Below are 22,690 nucleotides of genomic sequence, written 5' to 3' on the forward strand. Positions count from 1 at the left end.
GTCAACGCTGACACAAATCTCTTCCCCTCTTCACCACTGGTGTCTGAGCCAGGCTCACCCGCACGGTGGTGGGGCCAGGAAATGTGCATCTCCATGGCAACCGTGTGCCGGTGTGCGAGAGATTGTTTCTCAGTGACACTCACACTAACGGTCGCAGCCTCCCTGTTGGCAGGGTCTCCTCCAAACACTCTACTATTTGAGAGAAGGGTCGGGGGTGGGGGTGGTCTCTGCTGGGTCACTGGGCGTCAGTTGGGAGACCGGGGGTGTGGGAGGGTCCATACTGGGTCACTGGGGGGAAGAGGCAGAGATGGGGAGGGGAGAGTCAGAGGTGCAATGGTCTATGCTGGATCACTAAGAGGAGAGTCAGGGATGGAGAGAGGAGAGTCAGGGGTGTTGGAAGGTCTGTGCTGGGTCACCGGCGGAGAGTCAGGGGTGTCAGATGGTCTGCGCTGGGTCACTGGGGGAGAGTCAGAGATTTTGGATGGCCCGTTCTGGGTCACTGGGGGAGAGTCAGGGATGGAGAGGGGAGGGTCAGAGGTGTTTTATGGTCCATGCTGGGTCACTGGGGAGAGTGAGGGATGAAGAGGGGAGAGTCGGGGGTGTCAGATGGTCCGTGCTGGGTCACCGGGGGGAGTCAGGGTGTGGGATCATCCAATTCTAGACATGAAGGTGGGTGTCCAGGAGGTTACCTGGCACATGGTTCCTCCGGACGTCCTGGTGTCCTCTGGAAGACAGAGTCCTGGGCTGGGAAGATTTCGGCTGAGCTGAGACAGAAAGCCTCATGCCCAAAGTGATCAATCCAAGGCCGGAGTCTCCCACCAGCCATGGCCCAATGGGGCTTGTTCCGGACACCGAGAATCTGTGTGGAGAAATTGATTCTATGCTAGGGGCTTTCTGGACACTCCACTGCAGGGTGAAAAAGAGAGGTGTCTTCAAGACTGTCTGAATTATTTATCTTGGACTCATCCCAAATTCAGAAAATAAGTCCTCAAATACTCTAATAAAAAATAAAAATTGGTGTAGGTAGGGAAATGACCCATGTGAGAGGAGCAAAGGATTAGCACCCCAACTATCCAGTGGGGTTGGTGAGCACATCCTGAGCTCTGGGACTCTGGTGAGGGAGGGTTTTGAAGAAATGAACAGAAATGGAGAGGAAGGTAGCGGGGAAGAATCGATCAATATTTATTGAATGCCTACAGTGTGTGGAGTCAGTGCGATGACCCTGATATATTTGCAGGTCTGGTTTAAAAGACAACCAAGCAGAATGACTATTTTGAGCCACTACCGTGAAAGTACATACGTAGTGTTTTTGAAACAGAACACTGGTGCCGTTCTCATTAATGCATGTAAAATGGCTTTGAAAATCTGTGGTTTTCTTCTCTAGAATTTGGGGCTGTCGACCCTTTGCTCACCTTGATCCTCAAAATCCCCCTTGATCCTCTGGGGAAGCAAACTAGCCTAGTAACCTTCACTTCATCACTTCAATTCTCTGTGCCTCACTGGAAAAGTGGGGATTAAGTCTGTGAACCCCAAGTGGGACATGGACTACACCCAATCTAGTTAGCTTCTACCTAACCCAGTACTTAGAATAGTGCCTGGCACATCATAAATGCTTAAAGAATGGTGTTGCTTTTTATAAAAAAACTCAATCAAGAGGCCTTCACTGATTAATCTTGTTTTCCCATCCAATTTCCCCAGACTGACAATTTGAACTTCTGCATTACCAAATCAACTTGAGTATACCCTTCCCCATCTCACTTTAGGATTTATTCACAGATCTTTTACTCCACTGCTTCCCCTTAGTTGATTTTTGTGTCTCCCTCCATTACTACATTGTAAATTCCCTGACGGAGAGAATAGTTCCTAACTCTACTGTTGCCTCTCAAGTGCTTAGTACAGTGCTTTGCAGCGTGAAGTGCTCTCAGTGAATATTACCGATTGATCCAACAGGAATTCATTCATTCACTAAATCGTATTTATTGAACGCTGTGTGCAGCACACTGTACTAAGCACTTGGGAAAGCACAATACAACAACAGTGACATTCCCTGCCCATGCAGCCTTACACTCTATAGGCAGGGAGACAGACATCAATACAAATAAATAAAATTACAGGTATGTTTGTAAGTGTTATGGGGCTGGGGTGGGGAGAGGAGGGAGGCCAAAGGGACCAAGTCATGGCAACGCAGAAGGGAGATGAGGAAAAATGGGGCTTAGTCTGGAAAGGCCTCTTGGAGGAGATGTGCCTTCAATAAGGCTTTGAAGGGAAAGAGAGTAATTGTCTTTTGGATTTGAGGAGGGAGGGCGTTCCAGGCCAGAGGTCGGCAGTGAGACAAGCGAGATGGAGGTCCAGTGAGGTGGTTAGCCCTAGAGGAGCTCAGTGCACAGGCAGGATTGTAGAAGGAGAGAAGTGAGGTGCGTTAGGAGGAGACAAGGTGATGGGTTGCTTTAAAGCCAGTGGTTTGGAGTTTTTGCTTGATATGGAGGTGGATAGGCAACTACTGGAGTTGTCTGAGGAGCAGGGGTGATGTCCTGAACTTGTTTGTAGAAAAATGATCCGGGCAGCAGAGTGAAGGATGGACTGGAGTGGGGAGAGACAGGAGGCTGAGAGGTCAGCAAGGAGGCTGATGCAGTAATCCATCGGCCTTCTGGGTGGGTGCCCCAAGTAACAGCCCAAGGTGGAGCACAGGCCTGGGAGCAAGAAGGTCAGGGGTTCTTATCCAGACTCCACCACTTGTCTGCTGTGTGTCCTTGAGTGGGTCACTTCCCTTCCTTGTGCCTCATCTGTAAAATGTGGATAGAGACCACGGGTCAGGGACTGGGTCCAACTGCGTTTCCTGGCACCCACCCCAGCTCTTGGTACGGTGCCCGGCACCTTGAGCGCCTAACAGAGACCAGTTATTATTATGTGGTCCTTCCCCTTAAAGCACTGTACTAAGCGTTTGGGAAGTACAAATCGGCAACAGATAGAGACGATCCCTACCCAACAACAACAGACTCACAGTCTAGAAGGGGGAGACAGGCAACAAAACAAGTAGACAGGTGTCGATACTGTCAGAATAAATAGAATTATAGCTATATACACATCATTACTGTGAGCCCACTGTTGGGTAGGGACCGTCTCTATATGTTGCCAACTTGTACTTCCCAAGCACTTAGTACAGTGCTCTGCACACGGTAAGCGCTCAATAAATATGATTGATTAATAAAATATGTACAAACAGAATAAATATAGTAAATATGTAGAAATATATACAAGGACTGTGGGGAGGGGAAGGGGGGGCGATCGGGGGGAGAAGGAGGGGAAGCGACCTATGCCTGAAGAGAAAAGTGTGCTTTCCTTAAACTTAAACCCCTGAATCCCGGCTCTGCCAATTGTCGGCTGTGTGACTTTGGGCAAGTCACTTAACTTCTCTGTGCCTCAGTTCCCTCACGTGCAAAAGGGGGATTAAGACTGTGAGCCCCACGTGGGACAACTTGATCACCTTGCAACCTCCCCAGCACTTACAGAACAGTGCTTTGCACATGGTAAGTGCTTAATAAATGCTATTATAATAATAATAATAATAAACTGCGGGCCCGAGCCCTCGAAGGCCCAGCGCCCTGGGCGTCTTGCTCAATAATTAATGCCTCGGCTGGAGGAGGGGCGGAAGGGGCCGCCTCTTTCCCAAGTCACAGGGCACAAGGGCCTCGGGCAGGCCCGGGGCAAGCCTCGCACGGCCGCCACCCTATGCTACCCGCTGCGTCTCGGAGGCTACTACGTGCCCTCGGCCTCAGCCGCAAGATGGGGGAGGCGTCCTCCACGCTCCCCAGCCGGGACCAGGCCCCGCTCGGCCGGGCCGAGCCCCTTCAGACCACCGGTAGGCCTCAGGGGTCACCTTGGCAACCGTGCTTCTGCGCAGGCGCCCTAGGCGCCCCCCTCCCACCCCGCGGGGAGGGGCGCGTGCGCGTGCCCCAAGGACGGCACGTGAGGGGAAGGGCGGAGGAGGAAAAGAGGCGCGGTGCGCGTGCGCGCTGACGTAAGGGTGGCGCGTGAGGAACGGTCCTGGGACGGGGCTGAGTGACGCATGCGCAGTTTTATGCGCGGGTGGGGGGGCAAATGACGTAGAGCAACCCTATGGAGAGTTATTCATTCATTCATTCATTCATTCATTCATTCAATCGTACTTATAATAATAATATAATAATAATGGCATTTATTAAGCGCTTACTTGGAGAAGCAGCGTGGCTCAATGGAAAGAGCCCGGGCTTTGGAGTCGGAGGTCAGGGGTTCAAATCCCGGCTCCGCCACTTGCCAGCTGGGTGACTTTGGGCAAGTCACTTCACTTCTCCGGGCCTCAGTTATCTCATCTGTAAAATGGGGATGAAGACTGTGAGCCTCTTGGGACAACCTGATCACTTTGTAACCTCCCCAGCGCTTAGAACGGTGCTTTGCACATAGTAAGCGCTTAATAAATGCCATTATAATAATTAATTAATAATAATGTGCAAAGCACTGTTCTAAGCGCTGGGGGGGGGTTATGAGGTTATCAGGTTGTCCCATGGGGGCTCACAGTTTTAATCCCCATTTTACAGATGAAGGAACTGAGGCGCAGAGAAGTTAAGTGACTTGCCCAAAGTCACACAGCTGACAATTGCCGGAGCCGGGATTTGAACCCACGACCTCTGACTCCAAAGCCCGGGCTCTTTCCACTGAGCCACGCTGCTTCTCTGCGCTTACTGTGTGCACAGCACTGTACTAAGCGCTTGGGAAGTGTAAATCGGCAACAGATAGAGATGGCCCCTACCCAACAACGGGCTCACAGTCTAGAAGGGGGAGACACACAACCAAACAAGTAGACAGGTGTCGATAAGGTCGGAATAAATAGAATTATAGCTATATACACATCATTAATAAAATAAATATAGTAAATATGTACAAACAGAATAAGCAGAGTGATAAATATGTAGAAATAGATACAAGTGCTGTGGGGAGGGGAAGTGGGGGCGATGGGGAGGGGAGAAGGAGGATGGAAGGCGACATGCCTGAGGAGAAAAGTGTGCCTTCCTTCAGGAAACTTTCCCCGATTAATTTCTCCTCTCCCAACATTATATCCCTCTAACTCTTACCCCGTTAGCACGAAAGCTTCTTATAGGCAAGGAACCTGTAATTTGCTCATTCTTTTTCTTGTCCAAGTCCCTATAAAAAGTAGCGTGGTCCAGTGGATAGCACATGGGCCTGGGAGTTAGAAGGTCATGGGTTCATATTCTGGCTCTACCAATTGTCTGCTGTGTGACCTTGGGCAAGTCACATCTTCTCGGTGCCTCGATTACCTCATCTGTAAAATGGGGATTAAGACTGTGTGCCCCATGTGGGACAGGGACTGTGTCCAAACTGATTACCTTGGATCTACCCCAACGCTTAAAACAGTGCTTGAAACATAGTTTCACCTAGTTTGGACACAGTCCCTGTCCTATTAGGGACTCCCAGTATAAGTTGAGAAGCAGCGTGGCCTAATTGCCTAGCCTCCCTCTAGACTGTAAATTCGTTCTCCGCTTGGAATGTATCTACCAACTTCCAAGTGCTTAGTACAGTGCTCTGGACCCAGTTCAGCACTCAATAAATACTACTGATTGACTGAGCATGGGCCTGGGAATCAGAAGGGCCTGGGTTCTAATCCTGCTACACCACTTGTGTGACTTTGGGCAAGTCGTTTAACATCTCTGTGCTTCAGTTACCTTGTCTGTAAAATAGGGATTATGACTATAAGCCCCATGTGGGACAGGGGCTGTGTCCTACCTGACTAGCTTGTACCTTACCCTGGCATTTAATGCAGTGCCTGGCACATAGTAAGTGCTTAACAAATACCAAAGGAAAAAAATATCCCCTTCTTAGGCGTTGATCTCCCAATTCTGGTCCCCTCCATTTCCTTCACTCAGGCACCCCTCCCAGAAGGCTTTCACCCCTTGACCCCCTGATAATACTCATAATATCTCATTTATTGCCTAGGGCTTTTATTTCCCCGAAGCCTGCTCTTCAGTACGGCATTTTGGTTGGTCAATTGAAATTGCAAACACTCTCCTCGCCAATTAAATAGTTTAGGTGGTTTTTGTTGCCTCAGCTTTAATATACAGCACAGTTCTAAGCCAAATAAACCACTTCTCTTCCTCGAAACCCTGCGAAAAATCTATTATTCAGCGGTTCAACCGTATTTTTGGAGGTTGCCCTGGACTGGATGTGAATTCAGTAAAAATAATTGAATTAAATTAGATGACCTGAATTTTTCGCAGCCTGTAATTCTACATTAGTTCTAGCATAAAAACAAAGCCCTTGGTTTATGCACCAGGAAAAAACATATTGTGTTGTTTAGAAAGGCGGTGGATATTTATTATTCTGGGAGCTGATTCCCTCTTTTTTTATGGTATTTGTTAAATTCTGACTATGTGTGCCAGGCACTAAGCACTGGGGTAGATAAAGGGTGATCAGGTTGGACACAATCCATGTCCCTCATGGGGCTCACGGTTTTAATCCCTATTTTACAGATGAGGCAACTGAGACACAGAGACGTTAAGTGGCTTGCTCAAGATCACACAGCAGACAAATGGTGGAGCTGGGATTAGAACCCACGTCCTCTGACTCCCAAGCCCGTGCTCTTTCCACTAAGCCACGCTGCTTCCCGGCTGTTTTGCCGGGCCCCCCTCCACCTTGCATCCCCAGAAAGTGAGCACAAATGCCCCACTTGGCCCACGATTCACTGACTCGGACAGTGATGGGACCTGAGTCAATCAATCAATCATATTTATTGAGCGCTTACTGTGTGCAGAGCACTGTACTAAGCGCTTGGGAAGTACAAGTTGGCAACATATAGAGACAGTCCCCACCCAACAGTGGGCTCACAGTCTAAAAGTCCCTAGAGAAGCAGTGCTTGTCACATAGTAAGTCACCTAGTAAATACCACAATTATTATTATTAAGGTCTTTCTGAGCGGGAACCCCACCCAGGCATCTTCGGGGGAGCCGGGCCTCTCGTTTCTCAGGAAACGGCGCTATTAATTAGCTGAAGTCACTTCAAGGAAACGACTCCCAGAACGCATAGAGAGAGGCTCTCTGTGGTTCTCCGTCGTTTCTATGGAAATCGGAAAAACGTCGGTCAAAGCTCCCTACCGAGGCTGTTGGAAGCCGAATGCCCCCTCATCAACCACCCTGGGTTCTGATCCCAGCTATGCCACTTGCCCGCTGCGTGATCTGGGGTGAATCACTTCACTTCTCCGGGCCTCCGTTTCTTCACCTGAAAAATGGGGATTCAATAATTGTATTAATTGTGCTATTTGTTAAGTGCTTACTATGTGCCAGGAACTGTACTAGGCCCTGAGGTGGATATAAGCTAATCGGGTTGGACACAGTCTCTGTCCCACGTGGGGCTCACAGTCTCAGTCCCCATTTTACAGACGAGGTAACTGAGGCACAGAAAAGTGAAGAAACTCACCCAAGGTCACACAGCAGACAAGTGGAGGAGCCAGGATTAGAACCTATAGAATCTATTAGAATCTATATGTTGCCAACTTGTACTTCCCAAACGCTTAGTACAGTGCTCTGCACCCAGTAAGCGCTCAATAAATATGATTGAATGAATAAATGAATGAACCCATGACTGTTCTCCCTCCTACTTAGACTGTGAGCCCTTTCTGGGACAGGACCTGTCTCTAACCTGGCTACCCCAGCTCTTGGCTGTGCTTAGCACCTAGTAAGTGCTTAATACCACAGTTATTAAGAACCCCATCCACCTGTGATGTATTTCAGCATCTGCCTCCTCCCCGGCTAGACCAGAAGCGACTAGAGGGCAGGGATCATGTCACCTAACTTGACGGTAGTCTCCCAAGCACTCAGTTCAGTAGGTGCTCAACAAATACAATTGATTGAAAAATCTGCCACTTAGATTCAGAGGCACAAGGGGGAAATGAGCAGACCATGATGGAAAGTGGGGAGATGAAGAGTCTAAAGTGGGGGCAAAGGAGGTGGGGAGAGGGTTACCTAATCACCAGGTGGAGTCATGAGGGAAGGTCGATGGTGGGTCCTCTCTCTGCCTCACTGGAGCGCAGCCCTCTGCCCCGGCTGAGAACAAAATCCTGGGCCCACGCAAGGCTGGGCTTGATGCCCTCGGTGGGTGGGGATCCTCAGGAGGCTGGGGGTGGTCCGGTTCACGACCGAGGTCATGGAGCACGGTGCATCTTCGGGGTTCCCAAAGGAGGGCCTCGCGTTCTGTTTCCCCGAAATGCCATGTCTCCCCACTTTTCTAGGCAGACACCACGTCAGCGGGAACAGGACGGTGGCCCCCTTCCCGGAAGGCACCCAGATGATTGTGTTCGGTAAGATACCGCGTGTGCTGGGCCCGCGGAGCACATGGCCTGGGCCTCACAGTCTACGGGGAGGAAACTGAGGCTCACAGAGGATAAGGGTCTTGCCCAAGGTTATACAGCAGGCCAGGGGCAGAGTCAGCATTAGAACCTGGGCCTCCTCACTCCAGCAGTCCCCCTCCCCTCCTTCCTCCCTACCTTTCTCCCCTCGCCTCTCCTCCTTTCTCCCCTGCTTGTGCCTCCTCTCCCTCATCAGATGAGTCCCAATGTAGTGTGTGGTCAGGATGCCAGTGGTTCCCTGGATCCAAGGAAGCAAGCAGAAGGGACAATTTGTTACGAGCCGCTTTGCCTGGAAGATGACTAATTCTGAAGCAGGGAATCCGTCCCCCACCCTGCCACCCCAACCAGGAACAAGCTGTATTTTAGTTCACTGTTACCTTGCCACCTTTAGAGATTGAACAGATCAAGAAGCAGACCATTAAATAAGTATTCACCATTAATGCAGAATCTCATGTTTAGGCAGCTTGCTACCAACTGAGGGAAGATGGTATTTGGAAACACGCTTCCCCTCCCCCCGTCCTTCTTTGTAGTGGGCAGAGGGAAAAGGGGGGGATGCCACTTAAGATGGAGCCAAGTTAGCTGCACACACACAGTTATAGTGGCAAAGTTTCCCTCCAAGAATAGCTCTGCCTTGGGCAGAAGGACCCTCACACCCCTCCAAATCTTTGCTTGGGATAAAAGGCAGGAGAAGAGAGGGGCAGCAGGGCCTAGCAGAGAGATCCCGGGGCTGGGAGTCCAGTCTAACCTTAGCCTTGCCTCTTACCTGCTGTGTGACCTAGGGCAAGTCGCCAAACTTCTCTGGGCCTCAATCCCTTCATCCATAAACCAGTGAAAAGATCCCTTCCCACAGCCCGAACTCAGGCAAGGGTCAGGCCTGAGCCTGGGTCTGGGCTGATGATCCAGTTTGGCCCCAACGTGGGGCACAGAGTCAGCGCTGGACCCTGCAGAAGGCGTGTGTCTGGCCCCCGGAAGCCGGGGAGGGACTGACGTCCTCTTTGCTCCATCCAGGCATGGGCTGCTTCTGGGGTGCCGAAAGGAAGTTCTGGAAGCAGCCGGGAGTGTACTGCACGCACGTAGGCTACGCGGGGGGCTACACCCCAAACCCCACCTACAAGGAGGTGTGCTCAGGTACGAGGCCTCTGTTGCTTTAGCCCGTGGCCAAGAATGATGTGGGCACAGTCCCCAGCCCCAGGCCATCCCCAGGTGGACTGGACCTGGGCCCCCTGGGGCTTGGGGAGGAAGAGGGGTGACAGAGGAGGGGTGGGTGGAGGGGATTAGGGAAGATTGGGAGGTAGAGGAGGGATGGGAGATTAGAGTGAAGGGGTAAAATTGGGGAGAGGAGGGGTGACGGAGGGATTGGGAGATGGAGGAGGGAGTGGAGATTGGGGGTAAGGGGGAAAGAGAGATCGGAGAAGGGGAGTGAAGGGCTTGGGGAGGATGGGGGTGAAGAAAGGCCGGCTGGACAGATGCATGTTTCGGGACCCTCCGGTGGCCGTGGAGCTGATAGGGCTAAAGGGGTGGGTGGGGAATGAGCCCACTAACTCTGTTGCTTCATGCTCTCCCAAGTGCTGAGCACAGTACTCCAAAAACAGTAAACACTCAGTAAATACCATGGATGGCGGAAACAGAGACCTGGAGAGGGTGGGGGGAGAGAGAAAGAGAGAGAGAGAGAGAAAGAGAGAGACTGTCTGTCTGTCTGTCTACATGCCCTCTTTCCTCAGGGAAAACCGGCCACGCGGAGTGTGTCAGAGTCGTGTACTACCCAGAACGCATCAGCTTCGAGGACCTGCTGCGAGTCTTCTGGGAGAACCATGACCCCACGCAAGGTAGAGCCCGCCTGTGGGAGCCGGAGAGGGGGTCTACTCAGTTATCGTCAACGACGACTTCTGGGGTCGGGACACCAGCCCGGCCTAGGAGATGGGCACGGGCCTGGAGTCATAAGGACCTGGGTTCCAATCTTGGCTCTCCTGATTGCTTGCTGCGTGACCTGGGGCAAGTCACTTTACTTCTCTGTGCCTCCATTTCCCCAACTGTAAAATGGGGATTCAATCCCTGAGCCCCTCATGGGGACAGGGACTGCATCTGGCCTAATAAATTGTCCCTACCCCAGCACTTAGGACAGTGTTTGACACATAGTAAGAGCATAACAAATGCCATAAAAAAACAAAGCACACGATCGCAGCCCGACCGAGGCCGAGTCTCAGAGCAGAAGCTCCAAGAAGGTGCCCGTGCCAGGAGGCAGAGGCGGTGCCAGAGCCTCAGGGGGCACCCGAAGCAGGACCCCCTCATCTCCCTCCTCATCCTCCATGCACATCGGACAAAGGTTCCCCCACAGCCTCATCAGCCATGCTGACACCCACGCCAAACCCCAGGGTACAACATCTCTGCTAAACTGTCCCGAGGGTAGGGATCATGGCGGCTAACTCTGCTGGACTCTCGCAAGCACTCAGGGAGCAGGGAAACCGTCTACTAACAATCAATCAGTGGTACTTATTGAGCACTTACGTTGTACAGAGCACTGTACTAAGCACTTGGGAAAGTACAACATAATATAGCTGATAAATTCAGGGCACTGCAACTGGGGGCAATGGAGCTGAATCAGGGAAGGTTTCCTGGAAGAGAAGCAGCCCCCAGCAGCTGAGGGAGGGCTGAGACACCCCCCGGGGCAGCATGGTGGGTGGGGTGTTGGGAGGGGAGGGAGGGAGAGGCCTCTGTTAACCTGGGCATTCGCCCTTCTTCATCACCTTCCATATTTCTGCTATTTCCCCCATCTGTAATTTCCCCCATGCTAGACTGTACGTTCCTGTGGACAGGGCTCGTGTCTACCAACACTGCTGTTTCATCCTCTCCCAAGCGCTCAGCTCAGTGCTTTGCACAAAGTAGACTGTAAGCTCTTTGAGGGTAGAGGTGGGGTCTGCCAACTGTATTGTACTGATCCAGGTGCTTACTACGGTGCTCTGCCCCCATAAAGCTTCTAGACTGTGAGCCCACTGTTGGGTAGGGACTGTCTCTATATGTTGCCAACTTGTACTTCCCAAGCGCTTAGTACAGTGCTCTGCACACAGTAAGCGCTCAATAAATACGATTGATTGATTGACTGATAAAGCTGTAAGATCCTTGAGGGCAGAGATCTGGTCTTCCTACTATATTGTCCCAAGGACCTATTGCAGAAAAGCAGCATGGCTCAGTGGAAAGAGCCCGGGCTTTGGAGTCAGAGGTCATGGGTTCAAATCCCAGCTCCGCCAATTGTCAGCTGCGTGACTTTGGGCAGGTCACTTCACTTCTCTGGGCCTCAGTTACCTCGTCTGGAAAATGGGGATTGAGACTGTGAGCCCCACGAGGGACAACCTGATCACCTTGTAACCTCCCCAGCGCTTAGAACAGAGCTTTGCACATAGTAGGCGCTTAATAAATGCCATCATTATTATTATTGCAATGTTCTGCACACAGTAAGTGCTCAGTAAATATCCCTGATTGATTCCCCCACTTCCCCTCCCAGGAATGCGCCAGGGCAACGACTTTGGTACTCAATACCGATCGGCCATCTTCCCGGCAGCAGCGGGTCAGCTGGAGGCCGCGCTGAACTCCAGGGAGAAGTACCAGAAGGTAAGGGGCCGGCCCCAGCCAGAAGCAGCGGGGCCCAGTGGAAAGACCACCGACCTGGAGGTCGGAGGACCTGGGGTCTCATCTGCTGTGTGATTTGGAGAAGCATCACAGCTTAATCAATCAATCGTATTTATTGAGCGCTTACTGTGTGCAGAGCACTGTAGACAGAGCCTGGACCCTGGGAGTCAGAAGGACCTGGGTTCTAATCCCGGCTCTGCCACATGTCTGCTGTGTGACCCTGGACAAGTCACTTCACTTCTCTGGATCTCAGTAACCTCATCGGTAAAATGGGAATTAAGCATGTGAGCCCCATGTGGGACAGGGACTGTGTCCAAGTTGATTACCTTGTATCTACCCCAGAGGTTTGGGAGAATCCCAGGAGGGAGGCAGATGGAAATTATTATTCTGTTTCCTTTCCTACCACAGTCTCCGTTTCCCTCAATCAATCAGTCAGTGATATTGAGCACTTACTGTGTGCAGAGCACTGTACTAAGCGCTTGGGAGAGTACAATATTAACAGAGTTGGTAGACCCATCTACCAAATGTGCTAAGAGCTGGGGTAGATAGGTGTTAACCCGAATTGGACGTAGTCCCTGTGCCCGACGGGGCTCACGGTTTTAATCCCCATTTTACAGATGAGCTAACTGAGGCTCAAAGAAGTGACTTGCCCAAGGTCACACAGCTGATAGGTGGCGGAGCTGGGATTAGAACACAGATCCTTCTGACTTCCAAGCCTGTTCTCTAACCACTAGGCAACAGCAGCAGGAGGCATGAGGAAGCTAGGCACTGCATATCTGGTTCGTCTCTGTGAGTGCGGCTTGGAAGGCCCGATGTGGGACCCACAGCCCCGCCCACTCCACCCCCAGCGATGCTGTCAATCAATCAATCAATCAATCATGTTTACTGAGTGCTTATTGGGTGCAGAGCACTGTACCAAACGCTTGGGAGAGAACACTAAAACCGGTAGACATATTCCCTGCCAACGAGGAACTCACAATCTAGAGGGGGAGACAGACATTATTATAAATAAATTATATTTCTTTAAAATATAAATCGGGACATAAGTGCTGCGGGGCTGAAGAAGGGGTGAATAAAAGGTGCAAATCCAAATGCAATAGTGACCCAGAAAGGAGTGGGAGAAGAGGAAATGAGGGCTCAGTCAGGGAAGACTTCTTGGAGGAGGTGTGCTGTCATGTTTGCATTCTAGCTCCTGGCACTGTTTTTGCTTCTGCCCCCCGGCCTCCTGACCCTCTCAGAGCTCCTTTCCAGATGGCAATGCCCCGGACGGACCCGAATGCCACTGCAGTTACCCCCCAATTGCGCTTTTCCGGATTGCCAAGGGGCAGGGGAGGGGCGGAGAGAGGAACCGGGGACTGGCAGGAAAGGGATGGTGTTGAAATAGGGGGCCGAAGTTCAAATACCATTACGAAAGCCGGGTTCTAATTCCACCTCCACCACTTGTCTGCTGTGTGACCTTAGGGAAGTCACTTCACTTCTCTGTGCCTCAGTTCCCTCATCTGTAAAATGGGGATTAATACTATGAGCCCCACGTAGGACATGGACTGTATCCAACCTGATTAACTGATATCTACGCCAGCACTTAGTACAGTGACTGTAAACTTGTAGTGGGCAGGGAATATCACTGTTTATTGTTGTATTGTACTTTCCCAATTGCTTAGTACAGTGCTCTGCACACTGTAAGTGCTCAATAAATACGATTGAATGAATAAATAATGTATTAAGTGTTTGGGAGAGTACAGTAATAAACAGGCACATTCCCTGCCCACAACAAGCTTACAGTCTAGAGGGGGAGACAGTCACTAAACGTCGGGTTCAGCCCAACCCTTCCCAGCCTGCAGACCACTTGTAAAACTCTCCCCGAGAGAATCAGCCCTTGCCCTAGCGGTGTGGTTATTTATTTATTTTCTTTGTACATATTTATTCTATTCATTTTATTCTGTTAATATGTTTTGTTTTGTTCTCTGTCTCCCCCTTCTAGACTGTGAGCCCACTGTTGGGTAGGGACCGTCTCTAGATGTTGCCAACTTGTACTTCCCAAGCGCTTAGTACAGTGCTCTGCACACAGTAAGCGCTCAAGAAATACGATTGAATGAATGAATGAATGTTAATGGTATTTGTTATGTTGCCAACTTGTACTTCCCAAGCGCTTAGTACAGTGCTCTGCACGCAGTAAGCGCTCAATAAGTACGATTGAATGAATGAATGAATGTTAAGCACTTACTATGTGCCAGGTACTGTTCTAAGCACTAGGGTAGATACAAGTTAATCTGGTTGGGCATAGTCTTTGTCCCACATAGGGCTCACAGTCCTCATCCCCATTTTCCAGATGAGGTATGTCAAGCCCAAAGAAGTGATGTGACTCGCCCAAAGTCACACAGCAGACAAGTGGTGGAGCCAGGATTAGAACCCATGCCCTTCTGACTTCCCAGGCCCGGGCTCTAGCCACTAGACCACACTACATCTCGAGTTATTACTCTATTTATTTATTTATTTTACTTGTACGTATCTATTCTATTTATTTTATTCTGTTAATATGTTTGGTTTTTTTCTCTGTCTCCCCCTTCTAGACTGTGAGCCCACTGTTGGGTAGGGACCGTCTCTAGATGTTGCCAACTTGTACTTCCCAAGCGCTTAGTACAGTGCTCTGCACACAGTAAGCGCTCAATAAATACGATCGATTGATTGATTGAGTGAGTTCCGGTTGCACAGCCTGCCTATAAGCCAAGAAGGAAGAGGATGATGTCAGCTCATTTTGGGTGGGGAACAGCTAATTCTGTTGTGCTCTCCCAAGCGCTTAGTACAGGGCTCTGCACCCAGTAAGCACTCAATAATTACCACTGATCGATCGACTGATTGAGAACGTGGATCCCTCCCCTGCCGTGCAACGCTATTGCACCACCTGGCCTCTTTCACAGCCTCAACGCTCGCTAATTCCGGGCAACGAGAAGGGCACAGGGACATACGGAAATGCAATGCCTCCGGGGTGGTGGAACAGGGTTTGGAGGCAGAGTGAAGGGATGGCAGCCGAGCCAAACGGGCAGGGTGCCAGGCTGCCTGCAACTCGGGCTAACCTGGCATTCGCTCAGGACTGGGAATGGGCGCTTTGCCCCGGGACCAGGCCGGTCTACAGGGGAGGGACGGGGGCGGCGAACCCCACCTTCCATTTGTGCAACCAAGTAACCGTGCGAGGCGACCTCGATTTATTACTCTTTATTTATTTATTTTACTTGTACATATTCTATTTATTTTATTTTGTTAATATGTTTTGTTCTCTGTCTCCCCCTTCTAGACTGTGAGCCCACTGTTGGGTAGGGACCGTCTCTACATGTTGCCAACTTGTACTTCCCAAGCGCTTAGTACAGTGCTCTGCACACAGTAAGTGCTCAATAAATACGATTGAATGAATGAATGAATGAATGAATGAAAGGGAGAAGCGGCGGGGGCTAGAGGATAGAACCTGGGCCTGGAAATCACAAGGACCTGGGTTCTAACCCCAGCTCCGCCACTTGTCTGCTGTGTGACCTTGGGCAAATAACTTAACTTCCCTGCGCCTCAGTTATCTCATCTATAAAATGGGGATTAGTACTGCAAGCCCTATGTGGGACAGGGACTGTATCCAACCTGATCAACTTGTATCTACCACAGCGCTTAGTACAGTGCCTGGCACACAGTAAGCACATAACAAATATCGTTTAAAAAAACAATAAAAAGGACCCGGTTTCTAATCCCGGCTTCGCCACTTGTCTTCCGGATGACCTTGGGCAAGTCACTCAGTGCCTGTTACCTCATCTGTAGAATGGGGATTAAGACCGTGAGCACTGTGTGGGACAGGGACTGTGTCCAGCCTGATTAGCTTGTATATACCCCAGCACTTAGTACAGTGCCTAGCACATAGTAAGTGCTTAACAAATACCATAAAAAAAGGAAAGCGGGGCTCACATTTCCCACCGCTAGAGTGACAGGGGTTTTGAGCAGAAGGGAGAGGAAAGGCAGGCCAGTTCGCATATGTGTTGCGTGTGTTTTTAGGACTTGGAGAAAGAGGGAAGGATGAGGATGGACATTTCCACCTCAAGTTTGCTTCCAAAATGAGTCAGTCCCTCTGGTGGGCACAGTCCACTCCCATCACGTGTAGGCCCCCCCTAATCCCCGGTCCCCATCACGTACCCCTCCAGGCTCATGTGACATCTACACGCCGAGCTGCCACGCTCCTGCACAGTTACCATGGCAGCCAGCCGAGCCTGCCCATTGGCTGCCGCTGGGGGAGAAAAGGCTGGCCGGGGGTCGGGGTCAGCAGTCAGGTGAGCTGCCCGCTTGCCCGCCCGGAGGGAGGCCACTCTCTGGATCCGATTCCCCTTGGCGTTAAAAAGAGGAAGGGGAGTGGGTGAAATCGACGGTCTTGAACCCCATGTTACAGATGATGCAACTGAGGCACAGGGAGGCTAAGTGACTTGCCCAAGGTCACCCAGGACAGAAATGGCAGAGTCGGAATTAGAACCCTGTTTTTCTGACTCACATGCCCATGCTCTGTCCTCTATGCCATACTGCTTCCCATACCCCTCACGCCGGGTTTCTAACGAGGTCACCCACTTTCCTGAGAGGAGGAAAGTAAGGATCGAGAGGCGCTGATTTTCTGCCATTTTTCTCCCTCCCCACCCCCGGCCCTAACAAGCTCTGACTCCTGTTCTTGGTTTCCACCCACCCCCATGCTCCCCAAGCAGCATCTGCGGGTGGAGCCAATCAGGCCACGGGGCGGCCCAGCGGCTGCTCCGACTTCCTGGCAGCCCACACCAGTTGGTCGCCCACCCCCGCGACCAGCCATCTGCCACCCACTGCCAGCGAGGCCAGCGCACCCTCACGATCGGAAATGCAGCCTTCGGAATGGCGAGCGCCGTGGGGTCCCCGGGCTTAGCAGGGCTTGGGAAGTGGCTAGCAGCAGAAGGAAGCCCAGGCCCCAAGTCCAATCCAATGCTCCTTCTCAGCCCACCTCCCGGTCACAACTAGCCATATTTCCTTATCACCGGAACCTTCGGAGAGACATAATAACAATAATAATAATAATAATAGTATTTGTTAAGCGCTTACTATGTGCCAGGCACTGCACTAAGCTCTGAGGTGGATACAAGCCAAGCAGGTTGGGCACAGTTCCTACAGTCTTGATCCCCATTTTACAGCCAGGAGGTGCTCAATACAGAGCTCTGCCCCCAGGAGGGATCCAGTAGAGAACTCCACACACAGTTGGTGCCCAATACAGAGCTCTAACACCAGAAGGGACCCAGTACAGAACTCCACACACAGTAGGCGCCCAATGCAGAGGTGTGGCACCAGGGGAGGCCCAATACAAAACTCCACAAACAGTAAGTGCCCAGTACAGAGCTCTGCCCCAAGGAGGGGCCCAGTACAGAACGCCACACACGGAAGGTGCCTAGCAGAGATTTCTGTCCTCTCCCAGATGACTGACTGGAAATCAGAGCCCAGCAGCCAAGCCAAGACCACAGAGCATTTCAGGGAGTGGGAAGGGGTGTAATGACAGACCGTTTTGGCTGGACTCCATGCCCATGGGCACCTGGGCAGACCTGAGGTTGCTGTTGAGACAGGGCACAGCACACCCACCCACACATCAGGGGATGCCCAGAAAGGAATATGCCAGGGGGTGAACCTGCCCCAACCCACCCCCGTCTCGCCTGACCCTGGCAGGTGCTGACAGACAGCGGCTTCGGAGCCATCACTACCGACATCCGTGAGGGACAGGAGTTCTACTACGCGGAAGAGTACCACCAGCAGTACCTCAGCAAGAACCCCGACGGCTACTGCGGGCTCGGGGGCACCGGCGTCTCCTGTCCCATTGGAATCAAGAAGTGATTGGCAGCTCAGCCCCCGCCCCTTGCCCATTTGCTTATTGCCTGGCAGCCCTGCTGACTGGGCACTGGCGGCAGTGGGAACGCTGGCCAGGCGGGCTGGAGGGCAGGGTAACTGCCTCACTCCCTCCTGCCCTTCCGCGTTCTGGAAGGCCACACCCACTATTTACCCACCCCCTCCACCTCCCCCCCGACGGCACCACACCATGCCCATTCCTTACCATGCCCCCTCGCCCAGCTCCGTCCACTCCATCCCACTGGACTTCGTCCACCTCCCCGTTTGGCCCTGCTGCTGGATTCTCTTCCTCAGTCCCCCACCAAGCCGTGTCCCCAACCTGCACCCCAATAAAAGCCCATTCCTATCACCGTCACTGCCTCAAGGCTGACCTTATCCCGGGGGACAGCGCGGCACTCGGACCATCCCTCACAGAAAGCTGGAGGGGAGCCACGGGAGACCAAGGCTTTTTGTGGGGAGTGGGGGGCGGCAATCCTTGGAAACTATCACAGATTGAAGGGACAAGGGAAAGGGTGGTGAGGGAGATGCAGCCGATCCCAGGGCTCTGGTGTCTGGGGGAAAGATTCGGGCTTTGGGGCCACAGTTCGGCCTGGCTCTCCAAGTTCCTAGCCAACCCTGACTCTACCTTTGCCCAGCAAATGAAGAGAGGCAGCAGAGGTCATCAAGGCTGTCCAGAAGCGTATCGGCAAGGGTTCCCGCAGGGAGGAGACCTGGTGGTTTAACAATTGTAATTACAGAGTTACGATTTGCCCAAGCACTGTGCTATGCCCTAGGGTAGATACAAGATGGTCAGATTGGATCCAACCCCGTCCCACCCGAAGCTCACAGCCTAAGAGTGAGGGAGAACAGGTATTCCATCCCCACTGCTATTATTATTAATAGCAGTAGTATTATTAAGTGCCGTCGAGTCATTTCCAATTCATAGCAATTCCGTGGATATACTTTATCCACAACGTCCTGTCCTCTGCCATAATCCGCAAACTTTCTAATGGTTCTTCCGTTATCATTATGTCCTCTATCCATCTAACTGCTGGTCTGCCTCTTCCACGTTTTCCCTGGGCTTTTCCCAGCATTAACGTTTTCTCCAAAGAATAAATAGTAATAATAATAATAATGGCATTTATTAAGTGCTTACTATGTGCAAAGCACTGTTCTAAGCGCTGGGGAGGTTACAAGGTGATCAGATTGTCCCGGGGGGGCTCACAGTCTTAATCCCCATTTTCCAGATGAGGTAACAGACACAGAGAAGTGAAGTGCCTTGCCCAAAGTCACACAGCTGACAATTGGCAGAGCCAGGATTTGAACCCATGACCTCCGACTCCAAAGCCCAGGCTTTTTCCACTGAGCCACGCTGCTTTCCCAGCAGCGTGGTCCTCTGGAGGAATTGGTCCTCCTGATCAGGTGTCCAAAATATGCTAATATAAGTCAAGTCACTTGGCCTTCCGCAGATCACTTTGGTTTAATGTGCTCCAAATCCATTTGTTTGTTTTTCGGGCAGTCCGTGGTATTCGCAAAAGCCTTCTCCAACACCACATTTCAAAAGAAACGATGTTCTTTCTATCCTCTTTTTTCACTGTACAGATGGGAAAACCCTGGGCAAGTCACTTTTAACTTTTCCGTGCTGCAGCTGCTCCATCTGCAAAATGGAGAAAAGGCTGGGAGCCCCATGTGGGACAGGGACTGTGTCTGAGCTGCTAAATTTGTATCTACCCCAGTGCTTAGTACAGTGCCTGGCATGGAGTAAACACTTCACAGATACCATAATAAAAAAGTGCAGGCCAGTGGCAGAGCCGGGATTGAATTTAGGTCTCCTGACTGTGCTAAGCCTTGCAGTCTCCACTGTGCTCCTCCTGTTGCAGCAAGGCCTTGGGAGCTGGGTAGACCCCAGGGGAGGCCGTCCGAGAAACTGGGCCCAGGGCCAGGACACAGACCGGCAAGGCCCCCACAGCTCCACTGTGACCTCAGCAGCCCCAGCCTGGGTGGGAAGCATCAGGGGGACACCAAGGCTGGGCTGTGAGCCCTGACCCCACTGCCCTCACTGGGGCCAGAGCAGGTGACAGAAGCCATGGCCAGGGGAGGACCAGCCCAAGCCATTGAGACACCCACATCCGCCACTACGGCCGTTACGGCCAGCTGGGGACGGCATCTCCTACTGACCATCCTGCTCGCGGCCTCGCTGGGCAGGGCCCAGGCGGGGCAGTCAGCAAACAACAGTGTCCGGGCTCAACGCTCAGGGGCAGGAGAGAAACAATGTGAGGATGCGGGAGGTGGTCTCAGACGAGGGGGCGGTCTGGCCGGGGGTGGGAGAGGGCCCAGGGGCCCTCAAAGAAGGATGACCAGATGGCCCAGTTCAGCCGGGGCAGTTCCGGATCTCGGCACAGGCCCCCGTGTCATCCCGTGCCCATGTGCTGCCCCGAACCCCAGAGTCCCGGGGCCATTCCTCTGACCAGCCCAGGGACCCTCTAGGTGAAGCTGGGAGAACAGCAGCCACTCCTACAGCCAGAAGCCCCCTGGAGACCCATGGAGAGGGTGTAGCAGGGCAGGAGGATGGCATCTCCCGGAGGAGGAACTGTTGATGTCCACACACCGCTTCACGAGCCCCGCCCCCACTCTCTCCCCACAGTAGCATGTGGTCGCCCGCTGGGCCCCCAGGGTCGGACCATGATGCCGGTCATTGGGGGCACCGCGGCGAGGCCCGGAGAGTTCCCCTGGCAGGTGAGCATCCAGAACAAAGGGGTACACCTGTGTGGAGGAGCCATCCTAGACCGCTGGTGGGTCCTGTCAGCCGCCCACTGCTTCTCCAAGAGCAAGTACGTGTAGGAACTTCAACCGTTCCCCAGGGTGTTGGCTTCATCGATGGGCACGCTGAGTGTCCGTGCTGGGTGGTTAGTTTCGGACGGAGAGGGGAGAGTCAGAAATGGTCGATGGTCTGTGCTGGATCACCAAGGCAGAGTCAGAGATGGAAAGGGGAGAGTCGGGGCTGTTGGATGCCCCGTTCTGGATCACTGGAGAGGGAGGCAGGGATGGAGAGAGGAGAGTCAGGGCTGTTGGATAGACCATGCTGGATCACTGTGGGAGAGTCAGGAGTGTTAGATGGTCCATGGTGGGGTCATCAGAGGTGTTGGATGGTCCATTCTGGGTCACAAGGGGAGAATCAAAAGGTGTGGAACGGTCTGTACCTGGGTCACTGAGAGGGAGTCAGGGGTTGGATGGTACATGCTACGTCACTGGAGAATCAAAGGTGTGCAATGGTCTGCACTGGGTCACTGGGGGGGATGTTAGGAGTGTGGGACAGTCCATGCTGGGTCAGTGGGGGAGAGTGGCCCCTGGCTCACCCAGGCCCTCTCGCTCTGTGATGAGGTCAACTGCGCTGCGGGTCGTGCTGGGCTCCCATGACCTGCAAAGCCCAGACTGTGAGCACAAGGCAGTCAAAAGGACCATCATGCACCAGCACTTTAACCACGTGTTCAACGACAACGATGTGGCCCTGCTCCTCCTCAGCTCCCCCATCGACTTCGGCAAGCGCAAGTTGCCCATCTGCCTGCCGGCGCCCGGGGGTCCGAGGGCATGGAAGGACTGCTGGGCAACTGGCTGGGGCATCACCGAAGAAGGTACGTGCGTCTGCCCTGTCCTCGGGCTTTGGGCCTCTATCTTGGGCCACCCTGTCCACTGTGAACACAGTTCTTCCTGGATCTCTGAAGCTCGGTCCTCCCAATAACTCCTGGAAATGGAGAATTGTGAGTATTACAGGGGGGCTCAAGAGTGGCCTCACTGGGGACAGTGTACCCTTATCTCCCCTTGGGCCAGGGGGCAAGGAGATGCCTTCAATCCTGCAGAAAGTCCAGTTGCAGCTGGTCAGCTGGGAACACTGCACCAAGAAAATCCACTTCATCACCCAGAACATGCTCTGTGCTGGACACAAGAAAGGGGGAAAGGACACCTGCCAGGTAGGTGGGCTCCGGCACCACAGTGGCGTCCGCCCAACCGCCAACCACCTAGTGCCAACTTGAGCCCTGAGATGCTTCCTTTTTCCTGGAGAGATGTGCCTGGTCCTTTCCTCTGGAGCAAGTCTGCCCCCTTGAGTGATTCAAAGTCACCTTTTGACCTTGCCGACGGCACGTGGCTGGGGGACAGGGGAGGGTAGATTATACTAAGGGGAAGGAGGAAGTTCCTACACTGATTTTCTTTCTCCCTGTCTCAGGGCGACAGCGGGGGGCCCCTGGTGTGCACCCTGGGGGCCCGACAGCAGTGGTACCAGCTGGGTATCGTCAGCTGGGGCATAGGCTGCGGCAGGAAGGGCCGCCCCGGGGTCTATACGGCAATGCCCAACTACCTGGACTGGATCCAGAATGAGACCTCACTGGTGGGCAGACCCTACTCGCCCCTCCTGGGCTCCGGGCATCCCACCGCTGTGCCTCTGCCCTGGCTGCTCTCCCTGCCGGCCTCCCTCTGGATCCTCCCTCTCCCGGCCTGCTTCCCCTGGAAATAAACACTGCCCTAAATCCTCCCTGCCTGGTCTCCTGGGACTCATGCAGCCGGGGGCACTGGCCAGGGGAAAGCACCTAGTCCTGGTTCCTTCCTTCACCTGGGAGGTCTGTCTATAATAGCCTTCAGCCCTGACAGCCTCTTTGGAGGGGGTGGGGGGCTGAAAGAGAGGGGGCATCTCCACATGTGACATAGCGGGTACAGAACAAAGAATGAACTGGTGAATGAACGGAGCCGTGGCCAGGAGTCTAGATGTGGAGACAGATGGGCAACCACTGGAAGGTTTGGAGGAGTGAAGAGACCAGTGCCGGGTGA

At 52.6% G+C, this 22,690-nt stretch overlaps 2 protein-coding genes across 5 annotated transcripts; both read left to right on the forward strand.

Moving 5' to 3' along the window:
• The first annotated feature begins 3,684 nt into the window (after positions 1-3,684).
• On the forward strand, positions 3,685-18,245 carry MSRA (methionine sulfoxide reductase A). Of its 2 annotated transcripts, XM_038771122.1 has the most exons (7): positions 3,685-3,859; positions 8,276-8,344; positions 9,401-9,520; positions 10,114-10,218; positions 11,892-11,998; positions 16,192-16,317; positions 17,714-18,245. In XM_038771122.1, exons 1-7 carry the CDS (start codon positions 3,730-3,732, stop codon positions 17,876-17,878), a joined length of 822 nt encoding a protein of 273 aa, XP_038627050.1. In that variant the 5' UTR covers positions 3,685-3,729; the 3' UTR covers positions 17,879-18,245. The 2 variants fall into 2 exon arrangements, with proteins under 2 accessions (XP_038627050.1, XP_038627051.1); XM_038771123.1 differs by lacking the exon at positions 16,192-16,317 and having other exon boundaries at positions 3,686-3,859.
• A 1,655-nt stretch (positions 18,246-19,900) lies between these two features.
• Positions 19,901-22,392, forward strand: PRSS55 (serine protease 55). Of its 3 annotated transcripts, none has more exons than XM_038771240.1 (5): positions 19,901-20,142; positions 20,514-20,700; positions 21,251-21,501; positions 21,727-21,837; positions 22,092-22,337. In XM_038771240.1, exons 1-5 carry the CDS (start codon positions 19,956-19,958, stop codon positions 22,241-22,243), a joined length of 888 nt encoding a protein of 295 aa, XP_038627168.1. In that variant the 5' UTR covers positions 19,901-19,955; the 3' UTR covers positions 22,244-22,337. The 3 variants fall into 3 exon arrangements, with proteins under 3 accessions (XP_038627168.1, XP_038627167.1, XP_038627166.1); XM_038771239.1 differs by having other exon boundaries at positions 19,904-20,142; positions 20,517-20,700; positions 21,698-21,837; positions 22,092-22,392; XM_038771238.1 differs by having other exon boundaries at positions 19,905-20,142; positions 21,698-21,837; positions 22,092-22,392.
• The last annotated feature ends 298 nt before the right edge of the window (positions 22,393-22,690 follow it).

This window comes from Tachyglossus aculeatus, chromosome X2 (genome assembly GCF_015852505.1).
Source record: "Tachyglossus aculeatus isolate mTacAcu1 chromosome X2, mTacAcu1.pri, whole genome shotgun sequence".
NCBI classification, from domain to species: Eukaryota; Metazoa; Chordata; class Mammalia; order Monotremata; family Tachyglossidae; genus Tachyglossus; species Tachyglossus aculeatus.